We start from the raw sequence: 22020 nt of genomic DNA, 5'->3' as shown, positions 1-22020 counted from the left end.
TATAATAATCATATTGGTATTTTGATTCAAATTTATTGATCACTGAATATTTGGAACTTAGTGAAACTGATTGAACCTAATTAGAACTTATTCCCTGATTGGATCTGATGGAAACTTATCTGAACTGATTGGGTATGAAACTTAACTGATTAAGTTGAATATAATGTACCATAAAGTAGAAGTAATTATTAAACATTGTTATTTTCCAAATATTTACGTTCAATTTTAAACGGCTTGATTAAACAGGCAAAATTTAGAGTGATCATGGGTGGAGTCGTACTAGACTTTGGCCAAAAAAATTAGCCCGTCTTGGAGCAAAGTCTTGGGCCAGTTCGGGCCAAAAAAGCGCGCCAAAACTCGTTATTTTGGGTCGGACGTAGCGGGCTTTCATGTCATTTTTGGGTTGCATCGAGATTAGCTTATTTTTCCAAATCTAGATTTCCCGTGGCCCGGAATTATTGTCCAAAAAATTGTTTCCAGAACTTGCCTATTTTCGGGCCATATCGGCCTCACCTTGATCACCTCTAGCAAAATTTAAACCCTATTACACAACTATACTAGATCTAGCTGCTAACCGACTATTTTGCTGTCATGAGTTTGAGGCTTCTTACAATACTTTTAGTCAACATTTTGTGAGTAATATAGGAAATACGAAAAAAATGTGATGCAATCTTATATGAGACATGAAGTCGTATCAATAATAAAAAAGGGTGATATGTGGCAGGATTCACGTGGTTTTGATTTTATATATTGATATTAATATATATTGTAATTTATTGTCATTTGCTACTTTAGCAACTAAATTTATCAAACGCTTATATAATAAATAATTACTCTAAAGACGAACTGCTAACAGTTAATCTGAAAGCTAATTGCTAACAATTACTAGCCCGCAACAAAAAGTACCCCAACAACTAACACCTAACAATTACTATAACCTCTAATTTTGGCTTTTGCCTAATAAACACTTGGTCTTTTGACATCAGTTGAGTCTCCGAAAAATCCAATCTAATTAAAATTACTCATTTCGACCTATCATTTCTCTCGAAGTAATTTCCTTTCTTTAGCTTAGGAAAATAAAGAAAATATTTAATCTATTCACCAAGTAGACAAACCACTAAAAATAAACGGTAATTTATTGTAGAATGCAACTTATCAATTTAAATCTAATTTGAATATACTAGATAAGGAAAATATATTAGATTTCTAAGTGCTAAACTGCTAACCATATATATTAATGTAAATCGGTGCACAAAACCTCACTGTCCAGTATAGTCCTTGTGCAGAGAATAACATGAAATAAAGACACTTGATACAATAACATTTCTTATTTTAATTACTTGCGTCGGTAACATATAGCTGATGAAGATCATAAACTCCGCCGGAAAAGTACCTAGGATTATTAGTATTGAGATTTCTCTCCCCAAACAAATTCTTACTAAGTATTTAGAATTCTTGTCAGTCTGTTCTTCCCCGTTTATTTTCATTTCAGTTCAGTTGTAATCAATTCAGTTCAGCTCCAATTATCATTTCTATTAGTCAAAATTTAATTCAATTTATTTCGATTGCAATCAATTCAATTAAATTTAATTCAGTTATTTTATGTCGAAGAGAACAGATGCTTAGAATTATTAGAGTCCGAATAGACAAAGGTTCACATTTTGTGATCGACTGATTGCTACTTCTACTCACCAAGTAATGTTAAGCAAATGAAATCACTGAATGCCATTTCATTTAGAACTTTTTTGTACAAGTGGAAAAGGGTTTCAGTACTTATATACAAAAAGAAAGGTAGAAATCAGATAAATAGCCAACTTATAATTTTCAAGTTTAAAGGGGAAATCACTGACTTACAGAGTTACAGTAACCTATCATCAAAAAGAGAAGAAAAAAAAAAAAGATAACTAGGAAGAAGAAGAACTACGAGGGGTTCGTTGAATTGGACTCTTCCCGCCTAGTGTTTGAATAATAGCTTCCAACAGTTTGATATCGTTATCCCTCTTGCTAATCTCCTCCTGTTTTGCACGCAGCTCTTGCATATGCAGCTCAAATACCTCTGCATCAACAGACTTGCCTGTGAGAATGAAATATTGAAAAGAGACATAATAGTCCTCAGTCCCAACATCCCCCACCCCACCCCCACCTCACCTCACCTCACCTCAAACTGAAAAGGGGACTGTTCTTGGTAAGCTTCTCGAGATTTCCTTAGTTACGACTAAATAAGTTTTTGAGCAATGAAAGAGTGACTCAATTAATAGCAAAGACTTAAGTGATAGAGCTAACCATACAAATGTGGCAACGCTGAGAATCATGGGCAGCTCAGTTAAGAGCTGCTTCTATCTTTCAGGGGGTGGGGAGGGGGAGCAACTTGCCGTGTGTCGACCTGAGGTAGGTGGCATGATAAGACACATATATATGAATCTAGAATAGAGCACTGGCCAAAGGTAGAAAGATAACCCCATCATCATTAACTAACATATATGTAGAATACTGATCTCTTTCAAACTATTGCTCAAAATTTAGGTCACTAAATATCAACTAGTCATCTCAAACTAAGTTTAAGGCAAAGATCTACAAAGAAATCATAGAAGAAGTACAAGCTAAAAAAACTCAGATCTACAGGCCCTACCAAGAGTGACATGCATTAATGCATAGATGATAATAGATCTAAAGGAACTCCAACTAAATCTTATGCGTAGCCAAATGCAAAGAATGAAGGTAGCACTAAGCCACCACATTTGCTTCAAATGCACTACTTGCATTGTGAGTCTGTTAGAGAGGAGGATATAGAAGAGTTGGACAATCCAGGCCTTCCTAAAACGAATCCTCTAGACCATAATGGGGAGGGAATTTTCATCAAGCCATTAGGGATTTTCACAGAAAATGATGAACATGATGGATCCATGGACAATAAGAGTGATATAAGGTGGTCTATTCAAATAAATATTACCAAGAATATGAAAAACACGTATATCTAAAGGTGGATTTGAGCCCAAGATACCGCAAAAAAAAGGTTCTCTTCTGAGGTCTGGATTGAAGCTCAGCTGCTGAGGTGATGGAAATCCATAAGATTACACTTGAGTGGGTAACATGATTTCAAGTATAAATCAAGAAGAAACAACATAGGAAACAAAAAAGTCCATTCACATACTTGATGTGTTCTCAAGCTCTTTAGTGATTTCCTGTGTGCGCAATTCAGCTGCCTTTTGAGCTGCCTCAGCTTGTCTTTTCTCTGAACGAGCATGAGCAGCAGCTGTAATTGAAGCATCAAGCTCTCGTTCCAAAGTCTCTACTCTTTGCTCAAGAACCTGAACAGAGCAGGAACCAAAGTCGTCAACAATGTGTAGCTCCTCATGGGACATTATAAGATATCGAAAAGCAATGAGAAAAAGTTGCAACACATTACACAGTGAAACTTCTTTTAGCATAATGCAATCGCCTTCTCAACTGCCCACGGTAGTCTTATATGAGACTACACTTACACATATGATCTTAATACAGCAAAGAGTACTTAGAAGACACAATCCCTCTACGCCACACTGAAATCTTGCCATTGCCACAAAGCACGACCTCCCACCCAGTTACTTCCTAAATGTTACCAAAAATTTAGCAACTTAAGGGAGTGTTCTGTTCAAGTGATTATGGCCTTATGGGTGCGTGCTCTACACCTTAAGAAAATAAGTTTTAGATCTAATAATTTCTAGTAAGTTCAGTTAGTTCAGATGAGTTAAGTTAATTTCAGATAAGTTTTAACACTTTACAAATTCAGACAAGTAAGTTCAGATACATTCAGCACGAGAATTCAGGTGAAGAGAACACAGCCTATGTCTTATCATAATGTGTGTCAATTTAACTTATTTTAACTTAACAACCCCTAATTTTATAACTCAAGTGAACTTCATTCTTCTAGTCGATATAAGTTGAAAAAAACACCACTTTAGTCTCTAAGCAACATACAAAAAAAAACAATTGGCATTCCGAAAAATTGTCATATTTCCTAACAATATATGCTTAGAGGGTATTAGGTATAGGAAAATTTGATATTGGAAACGGATTCAGATAAGCGTTTCCATTTCTACATGTTTGGTATGAGTATTAAGTACAAATACCATTTCTGGAGGGAAACATAATCCCCAAATTTGTTACCCTTATCAAACTAGTGGAAACAAATTGCCTTTCCTTCCTTAATCATAAACCTCTCAATTATTTCCACTCCACCAATATACCAAATAACTATTCAAGGTAACAATCATTATTTCCATTTCCCCTCCTTATTCAAATCCTTTCCATTCCGTTTATATTAATTATACCAAACGCCCCCTTAGATCCTTGGTTTCATACGCTAACCATATCATTTACACTAGGTAGTCAAATATTAATAATAGTTCAAGAATTTCCAAATACAAAAAAAAAAATCACTTCAAACATTTAATTTTACCCAACTTAACATTTGTGACAAATAGAGTGAGGGATAGTTCAGTTGGTTAGAGTTTCTCTTCCGGTTCCAGGAGATCCTGCTATCGATTCTCATCTCGCCCTTGTGGCCTCTCTAAAGTCTAAACACCAAAAAAACATTTGTGACAGAAGGAGTAGGATTTTGCATCAATGTGGAAACTTTCCTACAATCTACATCCCAATCTTCTAAAGATACCAATTTCCTTCTTTTATTTTTTCTTTTCCTTTTAAGAGTTAAAGAATCAAAATAATTCCAATTGATCTAAACCTAAATCGCCAAAATAACACCAACGCAGTTCATGAAATGGAAAAAAAAAAGGTAACATCAAAATCCCAGATAAGAATTGCTACTCTGAAAATTCATAGAATTACACATGAAACGTACCAAAATAGAAGGAATAACGAAAGTAATTAAGTAACATATAAAAGAGAATGAAAATGTATAAGAATGAGAGAGAAGAGTGACCTTGATGGTGCGAGCTTGGTGGGAAGCAAGAGAAGCTTTATTGAAGGTGTCTTCATCAACAAAAACAGCTTTTTTCAAAAGAAGTTTTTCAAGAGATTCCAAATTTCCTGACATCTCCGTTAGATTTGCGATCGCTGTATCCCATCTCTCGTTTGTTTTCCCTTTCTCTCTCTCCTCCATTTTTGTTCTACTCTTTTCCTTTGCCTTCTCAACTTCTCTCCTATACAAAACTGATATGCTGCCAAGTAGGAGTAGCACGTAAGGTTATGGGTCTGTTCTCCCCAACTTATTTTCAGTTCAGTTCAGCTCCATTCTTTTATAATTATTTTGTTTTTTTCTTTTTGAAAGAAAAGGGATTTCATTAATATTTCGTCAAACGGCACTTACAAGTCATTTCTGAAAAACATAAAATTCTAATAGAAATACATATCACTCTAGAAATGTAAACATTGCAGATTTGACTTAATTTTGCCTTAATAAAAATCTTCATCTGAAACAATACAATCTGTGAGTTCGCTCTGGTTCGGCATACGATCTGCAGATGCGGAAATTTTGGGATGAACGTACTCCAATAGTCTTTCATAATTTTACAGAAGTTGTGAAACCCTAATTCTTCATGTTGAGTCTCGAACTTCAACCAATGAGAATAATTTCTCATAGCTAAAAACAAAAGAACCATACTCACAACTCCCATAGGGGAGAAGGAGATTTCCAAAACAGAAACTAAAAACCCCATAAAAGGGTTTGAGAAAATCTCATAAAAAGATACTAATTTATTGAATAAAACAAGAAAATAAACTAAAAACTGAAAATAAAAGGGAAAAAGGGGCTTACCATGGATGAAAACATCCATGGCAGCCCCCTAATTGATGAAGAAAGGGTAAGGGAGGCTAAGGTTTTAGAGAGAGAAAAGGAGAGGGGAGGCTAGGTTATTAGAATGATATTATTTATAACTATTTTGTTAAATATTATTATTATGTTGGTATAATTTATTTTACTAATTACTCTTATTATTGTTATTATTTAAATATATATCATTACTATTAAGTATTATTATTATTGTTGTTGTTTCTATATATTATTTTGTTTATTATAGCTTTACTCATTATTATTAGGAGGAACATGGTTTAGGTCAAAGCACAAATAAACCCACTTTTTTTAGCCATAAACCAATCAAATCGCGTCAAGACGGTTTATGATGTAATTTTTGTGGTCCAACCCAATCATTATTTTTATTACTAAATATTTTTATATTATTAAATTTAATTATTAAAATAGTAATATTGATTTACTTATTAGATATTATTGTTATTATATATCATCATCAAGTATTAATATATTAATACAAATAATATAAAATAATTATTATTAATTATCATTATTATCATTAATTATTATTATTAATAATAATTTATGATTATTAATATTATTTATTTATAACTATCATTTAAAAATATCCAGAATACTATTATTATTATTCATTATTATTACTTATCATTATAATTATTATTTAATATTCATATTATTATTGTTTAAAATATTATTTATATATTTATTACATTCAGTTTAATTTAATTCAATTCAGTTCAGTTCAGCTTTGATAAGTTCAGGTCAGTTCAGTTCAGCTGTTTTATGCCGAAGAGAACAGACCCTATGTTCAGTTCACGTTATTTTTTCTTATTTCAGATTAGATCAGATCAGAAAAAATAAGTTTAGATCAGATCATGCATTTGTTCAAAAGGATTATTATTATTGTTGTGCTTATTAATTATTAATATTAGTAATTATTATTAATCTCGTTGTTATCATTATAAATGTCATTGTTATCATTATTTTAAGTTATTTTGTTGTCATTAAATAAAGAAAATTAAAAGTCACGTGTTAAAAACATAAGATTGACGCAAAAAGAAGAAATATATAAAAAATATGATATCTCAAATTCATGACAACGAAACTACTAAGTTCGGATTAAATTTCAAAATAAGTTATGTGCGAGATACAAATTATAAATTTACATCCGGTATACCTCTTCCTACCGAATTCCACATCTTTCTCAAAGCTCGCTGGTGATTTATGGGAACTGTCAAGTTGAACGTCTTGATTATGGGGTGGGCCAAGTCTCTTAATAAAGAAATGTAGCAAATAAAAAAAAAACCATTTTTGAAAAATGTAGCAAATAAATTAAAGCAGAGGGAGTAGTTTTTAGTATGAAAATGTATAAAGTAGTATGACTTGAGTTCAATAGTGAACGTAAGATTAAATATATTTATATAGTTGTGTTAATTTCGAAAACTGACATGAGATAACTACAAACCACTTTTTTGTTTGCGAAATTTCGATATATTGTTTTTACGAAAAACTGCTAAATCACCATGATATATAACAAACAAATCTTGCATAGGTACCATAATTATATTGAAACAAATTGAGGTTAGTGATAAGCCAGAATTGTCCTGCATGTAAACTTTCCATAGTAAATTCTATTTATATGATTTTTTTGGCAACATGATTTTAATTCATGCTATCATTCATATGATTTTTATATTACTCTTTATTTTTTAAGCGTGATTATATACATGGAATAATGCCCGCAAGCTTTGTACCATCATCCCGTAAGAAACTTACTGAAGGAGTAATTTTTGCCACTAAATTTTTTGCGATTAATCCAATAAACAAGGACATATTTCGTGTTGTTAGTGATAGTAAAATAATGATTCGGTTTTCTACACCACCACCATCAAGGCCCTTAAACACGATGATATGGTTGTAATACCATAGTATAAATTTGATTTTATCAACTTTCACAATCCAGAGCATTGTTGTGATCAAAATACTATTTTGACATGTATAATAATAATATGATTTCCTATGTTATCTATAAGTCAATTTTCTTAATCTAATATATCACCCTATATACACATGCTTTCTTCTCTAGATGTCGTTGGGGTTGTCACAATGAAGTCGATTATTGTAGTTTTCTAGAAGTTGATATAGAAGATAAATCGTAAGTATTAATATGTTAATTTAGTTATTGAAATTTCAAGTTTCATTTGATTATATTATGTTGTTTGGCAATTTTTAATTATAGTTTTTATACTCTCTCTATTCCATTAGTGCTTAGGGAAAAAAAATCAAGGTGAAAATATGGGACCAGCATAGCAGTGGGGGTTTGTTATGGTATATAATGCTTGCTAGATCCAAGAAAATCGCTTGTTGGCGCCGGTGTTTGAAGGGGAGGGGAGGGGTGGGGGCTGGGGAATTCGACGGGGAAGGGGTGGGGGTTGGGGAATTCGAAGGGGAATGGTGGGGGCTGAGGAATTCGATGGGGAAGGGGTGGGGAAATCAACGGGGAGGGGGGGCTGCGACGGTGGAGGGGAGAGGGAGGGGGTTACAATTTAGATTTTAGGGTTAAGGTTCAGATTAGATTATAGGAATTAGGGTTTAGATTTTAGGATTAGGAAGTTAATAATGGCAATATCGTAAATAAAGCTAACGATGACTTAACGTTTGTTAGAAAAAGGGTATTTGGTGAACAGTTTTGAAAACTCAGGGGATATGGTGAATATCTGAAACATTAAACTTATATGGTAAATTTCGTGATTGGTCGGGTGTATTTGGTGGAAAAACTTTTTTTAAAAAAAAAATCCCTTTTTACTTAAAAAGATCCTTTTTATTTTTTAAATGAACAATTTTAACTAAAAGCAAATTGGTATCACAATAAATTTACTATACATCTCATGCCCTTAATATTAATTATTCCACTTTTTCGAAATGATAATAATGGAGTATTATTGATATAAAAACAAATTTACACGATAATGTGGCACTATTACTCTATTACTCTATTACTCCACCAAACAACTCTAACCCACTTATCATGATAAAACTTGGTTGACTTATTCGGTAGATTACCTACTACTAACAAAATTTAATATAAAGTAAAAACCAGCTCAATATTAATAATTACTTTTTCAATGATCTATTACGACTCTAATTAGTACATACACATGTCCGTAGGAAGAGAACCATATTCACAATGAACATGAAGGTCTAAATTATGTACATAGGACCAAAAACCAATGAAAATGTACCAATTATAGATGTACTTATGCTCATTTGACTTATTATCCATGTACATATGTTCATATGGCTGCTGGATATCCATGTACATATGTGCACCATCCTATGTACTAGCGTGTACAGCATCTAAGATTTGTTGATATTTTTCCCTTTGTGCAAATTAGTAGGTGCACACGTCCGTATGGTGAGGAAGGTGCCCACAATGAACATCAAACACCAGGTTATAAACATACAGACCAATACCAATGAACATATAGTAACAGAGATGTACAATTGTACATATGTTCATTTAACTTGTTAGTCATGTACATGTGTTTATTTAACTTGTTATTCATGTACAATTAGATGGTTAGCTATCAGGGGCGGATCTAGCATGAGTTTAGCTGAACCCACGAAATTTTGAAAAAAAACAAGGAAAATCTGGGAAAATAAAATAAAATAAAAATAGTTAAAAGAATTGAGCGCGTAATAATTAAGTTAGAAAAAGGGAGCTATTCCGCGTGTTTGGCAGAAAGGATTTGGAAGAAAAAGAAAGGAAGTGGAAGGAAATTTGTAGAGGTGATCATGGGCCGGGCTGGGCCGCGGCCAAAAAAATTTGCCCATTGGTCGGGCCGGGCCGCGGCCAAATAAATTTGCCCATTGGTCGGGCCGCGCCTAAATTCAGGCCGAATTTTTTGTGTCCAAAGCCCGCTATTTTGGGCCTAAATTAGCGGGCTTTTGCGGGCCAAAACGGGCCGCCCCAAAAAAAGACTAAAAAGTCGTTTTTGGCTTGCCCAAAGCCCGTCCAAAGCCAAAAAAGAATACGGGCGGGCCGAAAATTCTGCCCAAAACCCGGCCCAAAAACGGACCGGGCCGGGCCGAGCCAAAATGATCACCTCTAAAATTTTGTTACTTTCCAATGTTTGGTTTATTGAAAAAAAAAATTTAAGTGAAAGGAAATGGAAGGAATTTAAAGGAAGACTCTTTAATAAAATTTCACTTTCCGTTGCTCCTAAAAGTGGGAAATTTGAAAGGAAAGACAAAATTTATACCAAACATGAGAAGTTAAGGTTTTTTTTCCTTTCTCTTCCATTTTTTTTCTTTTTTTTTTCTCTTCCCTTCCTTTCTCTTCTCTTTTTTTCTTTTACTAAAAATGAATTAAACACACTGTAAGTACCCAGTCCACACGAGTTGCGAGTTCGAACCTTCTTCCCCCTTTTTTCTTTTTTTGGAAATCTGATTTCATTTCCCACCTTTTCTGACTTTCCCCAATTCTCTCTCCTCTCTTCTCAATTCTCACAAAACCTAGGGTTTAGGACTCGTCAACTCGCCTGAGTACTCGCACACCGCACACGTCAGTCACCACTGTTCTCTCGCACTCCAAGTCTCCGACACACAGTAAGTCTTGTTTTTTTTTCATACTTTATATAATGTTAGATTCTGAGATTATCAGTATTTACATGGAAATTGTTCATATTTTGGAAATTGATAAATTTGATTAGTTTTACCTTTATATATTTTTTAGTTCGTTGTATAACTATGCATATTTTGGATATTTTGGTTGGAATACTTATGTATTCAGCAATTTTGTGAACTTATAGAAAATTAATATTTTGTTGAATATGCCACTTTTTAAAATGTTAATTGATTAATTTGATTGATTTGTATGGTTGAAGGTTTAACAGTTAAAACTACAGTCATGAGCAGCAACTTAGGTGTAAGTGTTAATGTTAAGCCTGGACACAATAGTATTATTTTCAGTTCAACAACACAATTATTAGGAGTTTCCAACCAGCCCCGTTTCTGAGATTTTGGAGGTCCAAGGGCGAGCCTACATATTAGGGCCCTGATTAAGTTCAAGTTTTTTGAACGTTTTATATTTCGGTCTAGACCAAAAAATAAACAATTTTTTTGTCCGAAATTTGTGAAAGAGACGTTAAGATAAGGAGGTAAGTACTTGATCAGTTAATATGTCAATCAGAAAACCCAAAAAAAAATTTGAAAAGATGCACAATTAAATGATTAATAAAGAAATTTCAAATAAAGTTATAACCATCGAAAGACTAAAGGCGGAAAAATTTAACCTGGACCGAAATAAAGTGATAAAAAATAATTGAAATTTATATTAGATAATATCAAAATTTTATTAAAAAAAATTATGCATTAAAGGTCTATTTTTTAATTAATTTGCTTTGCATTATTTTAATAAAATATTATGAACTACTCTAAACTTATTCAGAACAAAAAACAATAAGGTAAAATTAAATTTATCATTTTGTTAATAGTTTAGATTACACTTATTGATCAGAGTAAAAAGATCCGTTTCTCTGTGGATTCGACCCTACTTCCCTATCTACTTTAATTAGAGATTTAGGTTATTACTTTTGATTGGGTGATATGACTTTAGCCTGTCAGTTAGCAATCTATTATTTGCTACATAAACGTCTTATTCACGCCGCTTAATGGATTAAAATTTTTATCAACTCATAAGTGAGACAAGTAGGTTGCAGTTGCTTTTTTCATCACTTAACAAAGACAATGGAAAGAATATCAGATTGGACAACGTTGAATATTTCTTGTCCAGCACAAGTGCATACTCACTCTCTAACTATCTCAATAAATCCACAATCTAGTGGCTGTTTTGGCCTCCATAGATTAGAAACTCTATAGAACTACTCACCAAGTAATGGCTTAAGGAAAACTAATAGTCTAGATATTGCAATTTCACAAATCAATCTGCTAACAGAAACCTTCTCCAAATCAAAATAAGATTCCAACCAAACTCTAAATAAAAAACCAATCTGAAGATAAGCCCTCAAATTATCAACAACAACCCCAGAATTACTTCGAATTATTTATATTATTAAATTAAATGCACAAAACAATACATAAAAACAAGATTTTACAAGAAATTACTTCGAATTTGTGTTTATAACAACCAAATAAACTACTACCAACAATATCAAATCATCATAAACTGCATTTTTGAACAATTTCAACCAAAAATTTCAAGCAAATTAATGTACTTCAATTTAATTAATGTACTTCAAATTCGAACAATTTCACACAAATTCACAACAATTTGACCCATTTCAACCAAATACACAGCATTTTCGAACAATTTCAAGCAAATAAATGTACTTCATTTTCGAACAAATTCAAGCATACATATAAGCAATTTCGTTCCAACAATTCAATTGGTAAACCCGCACTCACAATTTCGAACCACCAAAATTCACCTTCTTCAGATATAAAGGGTTGTCTGCTTTCCACGACCTACTTCTGAACGCCACCAGTAGCAACGTCCTTCGCCGGCGTCAATTACAGCAGCAGCAACAACGACCACAAGCCCCACGACCGCCGGCGGGAGTGATTTGGGCCGTCGAAATGTGGGAGGGTTTGGGTATGAAGTTTGGGAGGGAAGAAATTTGGGTTTTTTTTAGAGCAAAATCGTGGATGAGGAGTATATTGAATTGAAATCGAGAAAGAGGAGGAAAAAAAAACCTGACATTTCATTTCCAATTGGGCGGCGGTTTGATTGGGCGGCGGTTCAAACCGCCGCCCATATCCTACGTTAGATATGGGCGCATTTGAACCGCAGCCCAATTGAACCCGCCCAATTATATTTTTTTTTTGAATATTTTGGGTGCGGTTTGGTTTGAACCGCCCATATACAATTTCGAACCGAGCCCAAATGCTTTTTTCTACTAGTGGACTCACACCGGAGCTGGATGTCCCGCCTCATAGACTGAATCAGTGAAATCTACGAGGTAATGGATGAGTAGGAGTCCAAAAAAAAGGAGGCACAAAAGACATGCTTGAAGCCAAATTGTGTAAACCATTTGTTGATATGGAAAAACCAGATACGTTAGGAAGAGAAGCAACGATTGATGCTGTGACTTGAGAAGGCACAACTGTACAAACATCAATGGTTGACACCGATGGAGAAGAAGACATATTGAATCAAGCACGTAAAGGAGAACGTAAAAAAAATTAGGGTTAGGGTTTTTAGAAAAATTTGTTGGCTCTTGATACCATGTGAAAAATAATAATATGAGGCTCTACCCAATTAGGGAACCCTGTCACTCATATATATATATAAACGAGTAATAATACACAATTACAAGAATAACCTTAGGGTTACACTGTTACCAACCAAAACCCACCTTTACTCCGACCCAAAACCACCGAAGTTATATTCTTTGTTGTTTCCTTCTTCGTATCTTAAATCTTCTTCAGTTTATTGTTTTTATAGAAATTCTTTCTCAAATATGAGTAATTGATTTAGGAGGATGAAATTATGTTGATGCAAGAAGTTGAGGTTGAAGGAGGAGAGAAAAAGAAATTGGTGTTGATGAAAATGGTTGAAGTTGAAGGAGGAGAGAGAAAATGAAATTGGTGTTGATGAAAGTGGTTGAGGTTGAAGGAGGAGATAGATGAATGGAAAAATCTGATTTTCTTGGTGAAATTAGCAAGGAGATTAGTTAGATTAGAAATTTGATTGATGTTGGATGAGTATACTAATTGTTGGTTTAAGTTTTATGATAAGGGTACTTTGGTCTTTTTATTGAATTTTTTTTTTACTAAATAAGGATAGTTTGTAACTTGTTTCACATAATTTTAACATCCCTTTATAGTTATTGTTGCAAATAAAAACTAACGGAGGTAGTATAAAACTATATTAACCATTCAAATGAAAAATCTGCAGTATAATATTTATGTTGAAAAAACAATTAAAAAAATACTAACTACACATTTTCAATATCTAAAAAACTTGTAATTGAACAACCATATTAAACAAAGCACCACAACGCATAAAATACATATATTTTGGGTTCTGATACAAAATTAATAAAGGAATATTTTGCCATTGTGTTATATAGAATGGACATACAAGATACAAGATACAAAACTTTATTTTTATTAGGTAGTTTTTCACAAAATTTTGATTTTAATAGGTACTTTTTTCCAAAAAATTAAATATTGATTACTTTAGAGTTTAGATTAACTCATTACAGCCTCATTATTTATGGTCTTCAGGAAACTCCCATTGCCTCTTCCTACCAACTCATTCTTAAACTAAAGAGATATTTTTTATTAATACGGAATTGAAGATATTAAAGGTCAAAGTTACGTCTTGAAGACCGTGTAAAAAAGAAACAAGCACTATATTATGGGACGGAAGGAATAGTAACAAAAGGAGAAAAGGGGGCTTACCATCGCCCAAAAGGGTGATGGTAGCCCCTAAATTGAAAATTAGGGTTTTTGTGAGGGAGGAGAGAAAAGAGAGAAAAAGAGGTTTCCTTACTCGCATATAGTCTTAAACTACATAGGTATATAGCCTATATGCGAGTAACACTACAAAAAAGCTCACGGTGCCGGTGCCGGTGCCCAACTCATAAGCAAATTAAATTCCTTTAGAACCTCTGGAATCTGGAACCTCTCATATGTCATACGCAAAGCTCGAATTGCAGAAGCTCGTTCCAGGTTCTTGTTTTGTTCCTTAGATGAATCTACTTGTTTTGTTGCGGATTTTGGTGTGGAATTGCGATTTTTGAGATCTACTTCATGTGATTATTCATGCGATTGGTTTTATGCTATTTGTTTCATGAATTCAACTTATTTTTTCTTTCTCATACATGCTATCTCATGTTTTTAGTGATAATTTACATGTTAAGGTTATAAACTTATGACTCGAGTTTCTGGTTTAACTTCTTATCTCATCTTTGTTTCATGGAAGTAAATGATAAGAAAATTTATGTTACAATTTGTAGATGCGCATATTTGTGTTCACTTGTTGTTGTTTAATTTCATGAGATTAATTTTTCAAGTGTTGTGGCTGGAAATCAGTAAGGAATGACCTGTCATCCCCGGGCCCAGGGCGGCCGCCCCACTTGCCCTGGCTCAGGGACGGGCCTGTTTCCAACACTGGGAACACAAACATATCCTGCAAAACAAAACCCATATCAAAGAAGCTATTTTCGTCATCATTAGTTTTCAATGAGGTGGAGTTGAAGAGGGTTCTTGAGAAAAGGCGGGTTTTTTCGATGTCGAGCAGTGGGAATGAGTCTGCTGGGCTCACTTACAAGGATGCTGGGGTTGATATAGATGCTGGTTCTGAGCTTGTTAAGAGAATTGCAAAAATGGCACCTGGGATTGGTGGCTTTGGAGGACTATTTCCTCTAGGTAGTTATTAATTATTTCTTTCTTTTTGTTGATTTTTGTTCGTGCTTACTTGGTAATGGCTTGGAATGTAGTGTGATATTAACGAGGTGAAATAATTGAGATAGTTAGCAATTTGCAAAGTCATGTTTGTAGTTGAATTGACTGAATAGAATAAAGTTGTATGTTATATTTAGCCACTTTATTTGTGTTTAATTCGCAAAGAAGAAGAATTGTTATGGTTTTACCCCTTGGGTTAGCTCTTTGATGTTTTGTGCATTATCAGTTTGAATTTTGAAAGTTAAAAAAGCATGCTTTGGCCAAGTGTAAAATAGTTCGGCTCTTAAAAGGAGAGTAGAAATTCATGTTGCACTTTAGAACATAGGTGGCAAGTTTCGTTATTTATTTGATGTTGATCTGTTTACTAATCTATCCTTAAACAACTCACTTTATTTTTCTCTGTTTGTCATAAAAAATTAAAGAGCAATTTGACTTCCATTTTAGTAGAATAGTCAAAGTTGCTTGGAATCGATGAAATTTATGCTAAGTTGGAATATGATAGTTGTATTGAACATTGGAACTGCTTGGGTTTCTTGTTTACTGTGCTAGCAGAAGGTCGTTGCATATGGGATTGAGAGTTAATTGGAAATACCTCTCTGTTATTGCTGGGTAAGGTTGCATAACCATACCCTCTCCCTCTACCCTGCCTAGGCTAGGAATCGAATTGGTTATGTTAATTTGATGTTGTATCAAGATAGCAAAAATATCCTGTCTCTGAATTGAGACATCTGTGGTGTTCTTTATCTCTTTGTTTCCCTTCATGTGCAACTGAATATACTTATGTTAAACCACTTTATACTTGTGCAGGGGACTCATATCTAGTTGCCGGTACAGATGGTGTTGGTACCAAATTGAAGCTTGCTTTTGAAACTGGAATTCATGAAACCATAGGAATTGATCTGGTAATGTTAATTTTGATATTTGTTCATGCATTTTGTTTACATATGGCTCCTAATTATTTTTTTCTTCAGGTTGCCATGAGCGTGAATGACATCATTACTTCTGGAGCAAAACCCTTGTTTTTCCTAGATTATTTTGCCACTAGCCGCCTTGATGTTGACCTTGCTGAACGGGTAGATTTTGCAGCACATCTAATTTTTGTTATAATGGAATATACTCCTTTTTGCTATCTGTTGTATAAATTGGTGCAAATTTTAGGTTGTATTGAGAATTATTTCCTGCAAATTCAGGTTATCAGAGGAATTGTTGATGGTTGCCAGCAATCTGATTGTGCGCTATTGGGTGGTGAGGTAATTCAGATGCTCTGCATGCATTAACTTTAAGAGTAATTGATTATGATTGCTAGATCTATGTGCTTCAAGACATGGAATAACATCAGGTTTCATTGATTTATTTTTCTTCATTGCTCCTTTTGAAAATGTCTTCTGGCTTTTAAAGTACAGCATCCGTGCTTATTTTCCTTGGTTAGACTGGATATATGTCCTCAGATTGTGAATGTTGCTTAACAGAAATCCTTAGTGCTTACTTTGGCAGTTATGTATATTGTCCTCTGATATATGGTTGAGTGTAACTTTTGTAGGAAGTTAGTTTATAAACAAGGTTTGAGTTGTGCATGATTGTGTTAGTCATAAGTTTAATATAAGTTTGATATTAATATCAGCTACATATCTGATAGAGTTGCATATTTTTTTATGTAAAAAAGTTCGGAGTATTGAGAATTTCTACCATAAAAAACATAGCAACTATTATTCTCAGAATCCAAACTTCTGCAGCATATCTAATTTTTTTTCTTTTTAAAATTCTCATAGTTTGATATTTGATGCTTGTTCATGTCATAATCTTGGAGTTTCCTGTTCTTTTTTATTGCAATGGAGTAGTTTGAGATTTAAATAGCTATTGATTGACGTATCAATCTTTGTTTTTAAGACTGCAGAGATGCCTGGGTTTTATGCAGATGGTGAGTATGATCTTAGTGGATTTGCGGTGGGCATTGTGAAGAAGGATTCAGTTATTGATGGGAAGAATATTGAGGCTGGAGATGTGCTCATTGGTCTTCCGTCTAGCGGAGTCCATTCCAATGGTTTTTCTCTTGTGAGAAGGTTAGCCACAATTTCTTTTTCAATATAGCATAACTAGCTAAGAGTTAGAAGACTTGAGATACAATTGAGCCTAATCAGATGAAAGCAATTTGTTTACACATCGACCTTTGTATACATGTTATAGGGTTTTGGCACAAAGCAATTGCTCTTTGGCAGACAAAATTCCTGGTGAAACAGCTACCTTGGGTGAAGCCTTGATGGCCCCAACAGTCATCTATGTTAAGCAGGTGATTTTAATCCCTATTTGTCAAGCATGTAACTACATCATTAGGGGCTTCATGGATGAGGATTTCCATATCCTAAACTTATATATGTGTTTTTCTTGGTTATGAAGGTGCTTGATTTGATCAGCAAAGGAGGAGTCAAAGGCATAGCCCATGTAACTGGTGGTGGGTTCACCGATAATATACCTAGAGTTTTTCCCAAGGGTCTTGGTGCTGTCATCAATAAAGATTCTTGGCCTGTTCTTCCTGTGTTTAAATGGCTCCAAGAGGTAAAAAGATTCATTCTGGCTTTGTTTCACTCAGGTCTTCTCTGTTTGCCTCCAGAATGGGGCGTTATATATGAAACTTACTGATCATTACACAGAATGGAATGTGTTGCAATGCGTACTCTAATTAAAATTACTCATCATGCCTGTAGGCTGGAAGGATAGATGACAGTGAGATGAGGCGGACTTTCAATATGGGTATCGGGATGGTGCTCGTTGTAAGTCCTGATGCAGCCCTCAAAATTCTCGGGGATGCAAATGGAGCAAGTCCACTGTATCGCATTGGTGAGGTGGTGACAGGTGAAGGGGTTAGCTATCAGTGAGAGGCTTCTTAGTTCTTAGACGAGAGAATTATATGATGCACGATGATTGTGTCGTGTTCTCCCCCTCCATACTCCTATTTCACAGCAACCCCTACTATATGGGTTGTATCCTCTAAAATTGTTAGCACATAAACTGCCAAAACAGTTGCAGTGAAATTTTGCCTCCAGTTATGATGGTCTGAGATGCATAGGCTAGGAAAAATCTAATGTGTAACTTGTTTAACAAATATTGTATAATTATGGCCATTTGATACTTTAGATTAATGTGGAATGGTTTATCTCAATTCTCTAGTAGTATCTCTTTGCTATTCACAAGAGAGTACATTTGATACTTTCTGGGTGTAGAATGAACATCGTGCAAATTGATCCTTCTGCAGAAAATGCGTAGTAGTTGTTTCTCGCTTTCTCAGTTATATTATTCTATTGTTTCTCACTTTCTGAGTTATATTATTCTATTTTTTGACATCGAGAAATCGCATATTAATTAAAAGAGGATTATGATTTCCTTGCATTTTAGAGGTAGGATTTTTGTTCCTTGAGGCAGGAATCTCGTTAATTGATATCTACTTCCTTTGTTTTTAATAAGTGAGTAAGTGACACACTTCTTCATTTTTGTTAAAGCCTTTTGTGAGATACTTCCTTCGTTTTCTAAAGATCTTTCTTGTTACTGTTCTAACAGGTTCCAAGGAGGATCCATTTGTGTGGGTGTGGGGGTGGGTAAAGTAGGAGAGAAAGAGGTTAAGATAAACAAACAATTAATCCGACTTGCATGGACCCGGTTCACACTAAAAATAGTGTGGACCAGGCCCAGGCAAGTGATCCTATATCACTTTAACATACACTATATCACTTTAACATACACTATATCATTGTAACATACACTATATCATTTTAACACACACTAAATCACTTTAACATACACTATATCACGTTAACATACACTATATCATTGTAACATACACTATATCATTTTAACACAAACTATATCACTTTAACATACACTATATCACTTTAACATACACTATATCATTAGAAAGAGTTAAGGGTACAAAGAGGACCCAAACTATCACATTTTTCACCGTTTGGGACCTGATCTTTTTTTGTACACCGTTTGGGACCTCAAACGGGATTCTGAGCATTAATGTTAACCTTGGTTAACTTGTGGGCCCCTTAACTCATTAAAACCCCCAAAAAGCTATCATTTGTTGTTTTTCCCAAAAAAAATTGTGTCAGTTGAGAGAGAAAAAAAACGCTAAAGGAAGCTTTTACCTGTACTTGGCGCCATTCTATCTTCCACTCCACTACACTCCACTCCCCTGTTTTCAGAACTCTTTCATTTTCTCTCAAAGGCGAAAATTCAGGGCTTGGTACAAGAAGCTTCATCTCAAAAAATTTCGGCTTCAAATTACTTATATCTTTCTGGTAATCATCTAAACTCTCTATTTTTTGTATTTTTTAGCATAATTCAGTGTTTTTCTTGGGTTAGTTGGAGGGGTTTTGGATGTTTAAACTTTGGAAATTCAAAATTCTGAATTTTTTTGTTCATGTGTTTTGTTTTTCGGTTCAGATTATACTTTGTGTGGTGGAAATATTTTGTTTTGTATGTGTATCTACTATAAATTATGATGAACATTTAGGGTTTGTTTGATTTTTGTTATGAAATGAACTAACTACAACAGAGGGTGTTAGGTTTTTTTTTAGTCATTATTTAACTTTAGATGTTTTTTTGAAAGGAAAAAATGGCAGAAGAAACTGAAGCTCCCCACCCAGTGTTGTTCATGAGTGAGATAATGACTATGCATGTGTTCCCAAGGCTCAACAGACGTGACAAGGGGGTAGTGTCACTTGTATGTAGGGATTGGAGGGATATGTGGAATTGGAAGTGGTGGATCCCGGAAAGGGCTGCAGTTTGGGCTAATCGTTTCCGCAATTGATATGCTGGGACATAATTCACAACAATTCTGCTTATTTGTATGATTGGTTGGCTGATTATGATGGTGATTTTTTCATGGATGAAGATATGAGTGATTGGTTCAAGTCCCCTGCTTGCAAGTAGTACATTGGTATTTTTTTGGGTTATTTGGTTGTGGTAGCAGGGATTTGGGTTGGTAGTATAGGGCTTCTTGTTGTTTTTTGGTGAAAGATAGCCCTGATTTAGTGTATGTAGTGTTGAATTCTTGCTGATTTGCACTTAATGATGGAAATGGAATCCTTTTGTAATTGTAAGAATCCATTTCCAAGAGTAAGTGAATTGATATGTAATGTGACTTCTTTTTTATGGAATGAGTTTAATGGAAGTTTATTGGAAATCTGATGCTGTGTGTTTTTTAATTAAGTTATGAACATGTTTTTCAATGTGTATTGATTGTCATTTTTTAAATACCCATTACAGAAATATGGATATACCAATGTGTCTAGTCATCCACCATGGTGGAAAGTGGGTTGAAAAGCCAAGCTTCTGTTATATGGGGGGTAATGTAAAGTTGATTAATGATCTGCCTACTGATTTTGATCCAAGTTACCTTAAGGGTTTGATTAACTCATTAGGGTATAAAACATTGTGAAGCTGCACTATGTGATCCATTAAAAGAACTCCATAAAGGCATTAGGTTCCTAGGTTATGATGGCACCACATTTGGGATGTTTATAAGCTTGTTATATGAGTTCAAGATGCTTGATATATTCACAGAACATGATGAGGGTGAAGTAGAATGTTTAACTCAAGAAACAGTGGTTAGCAATACTTGTAAGGATGTAATTGTTGGCAATATGGTTTGTGAGCCTCTGTCACATTATAGTAGTGGTAGTGATGACATTGACTATGATGAAGAGGGTTCTGATAATGAAGATGATGAAGTTAGAGAAGCAAGAGAACAATTGCAAGAAGACAAAAGGAGAGAAAAATCCTATGAAGAAGAATTGATTCACTGAGTAGGTTAGCAGCTAGGAAATGTGTTCATAATGGAGACTTAGATTATGAGGGTGAGAGTTCTGACTTTGACAGCCCCCATAACTCAGATGGTGAAGGTGATTGTGGTTACCTTTTGCCACAACCAGGTCATGATAGGAAGATAAACAAGAGGAAAGCAACTGTCCTCTCTGAAGTTTTATCTGTTGAACAAGAGTGTCCATTCTACTTAGGACAAGAATTTGAAGATGCAATTGAGTTCAGGGGTGCAATTACTAACTACTGCATGAACATTGGGAGGGACACTTATTATCCAAAGAATGATGCAAAGAAAATTGGAGTGAGATGCAAAGCAGATAAGTGTCCATTCTATGTTTATGCATCTGTTGTTAAAGGGAAGGCTCAGTTAGTTGTGAAGACATTGGTCCCTCAACATAACTGTGGTAGGTTAGCAGTTCTAAAGAAGATTAGGGCTTCATGGATTGCTAAAATATCAACAGAAGTTCAAGATCAACCCTTATATGAAGTGCCAAGAAATAGTTGACACACTATGGGCTGAAAAAGTGAAGGCATCATTATGGCTTGCATTAAAAGGAGTGAAGAGTCCATATGGCTTAATACTTGGTGAGTACAAGGAACAATATGGCTTACTCTACAGATATGGCAGAGATTAAGAGGTCCAACCCTAGAAACACTATTAAGTTTAAGATGAATAGTGGTGTCTTAAGAGATTGTACATTTGCTTTGATGCCATTAAGAAGGGATTTCTGGCTGGATGTAGGCCCTTCTTTGGTATTGATGGCTGCTTCTTAAAAGGACCTTTTGGTGGGCAGCTTCTTGTGGCAGTTGGTAGAGATGGAAACAATCAAATGTTTCCAATAGCTTGGGCTTGTGTTGAAGTTGAGGACACTGAAAGTTGGAGCTGGTTTTTGCAACATTGGCTGATGATCTTGAAACAGTAGATGGTTTAGGCTACACTATAATGTCTGATCAACAAAAAGGTCTTTTAAAAGTGTTTCTCTTGTATGGCCTAGAGC

General features: G+C 34.4%; 2 protein-coding genes across 3 annotated transcripts; one reads left to right on the top strand and one right to left on the bottom strand.

The window, feature by feature from the left end:
* Positions 1-1701: 1701 nt before the first annotated feature.
* On the bottom strand, positions 1702-5158 carry LOC104904010 (hypothetical protein). Of its 2 annotated transcripts, XM_057391983.1 has the most exons (4): positions 4922-5158; positions 3152-3308; positions 3002-3047; positions 1920-2056 (listed from the first exon to the last, which is right to left on the bottom strand). In XM_057391983.1, exons 1-4 carry the CDS (start codon positions 5099-5101, stop codon positions 2047-2049), a joined length of 393 nt encoding a protein of 130 aa, XP_057247966.1. In that variant the 5' UTR covers positions 5102-5158; the 3' UTR covers positions 1920-2046. The 2 variants fall into 2 exon arrangements, with proteins under 2 accessions (XP_010690481.1, XP_057247966.1); XM_010692179.4 differs by lacking the exon at positions 3002-3047 and having other exon boundaries at positions 1702-2056; positions 4922-5155.
* A 9148-nt stretch (positions 5159-14306) lies between these two features.
* LOC104904009 (phosphoribosylformylglycinamidine cyclo-ligase, chloroplastic) lies at positions 14307-18508 on the top strand. Its single transcript, XM_010692178.3, has 9 exons — positions 14307-14467; positions 14831-15166; positions 16010-16104; positions 16174-16275; positions 16393-16452; positions 17090-17262; positions 17387-17489; positions 17597-17755; positions 17905-18508. The coding sequence occupies exons 1-9, from the start codon at positions 14428-14430 to the stop codon at positions 18073-18075; spliced, it is 1239 nt and encodes a 412-aa protein (XP_010690480.2). The 5' UTR covers positions 14307-14427; the 3' UTR covers positions 18076-18508.
* The last annotated feature ends 3512 nt before the right edge of the window (positions 18509-22020 follow it).

This window comes from Beta vulgaris, chromosome 9, assembly GCF_026745355.1.
Source record: "Beta vulgaris subsp. vulgaris cultivar EL10 chromosome 9, EL10.2, whole genome shotgun sequence".
NCBI lineage: Eukaryota > Viridiplantae > Streptophyta > Magnoliopsida > Caryophyllales > Amaranthaceae > Beta > Beta vulgaris.
This window is presented reverse-complemented; position numbering and strand designations above follow the sequence as displayed.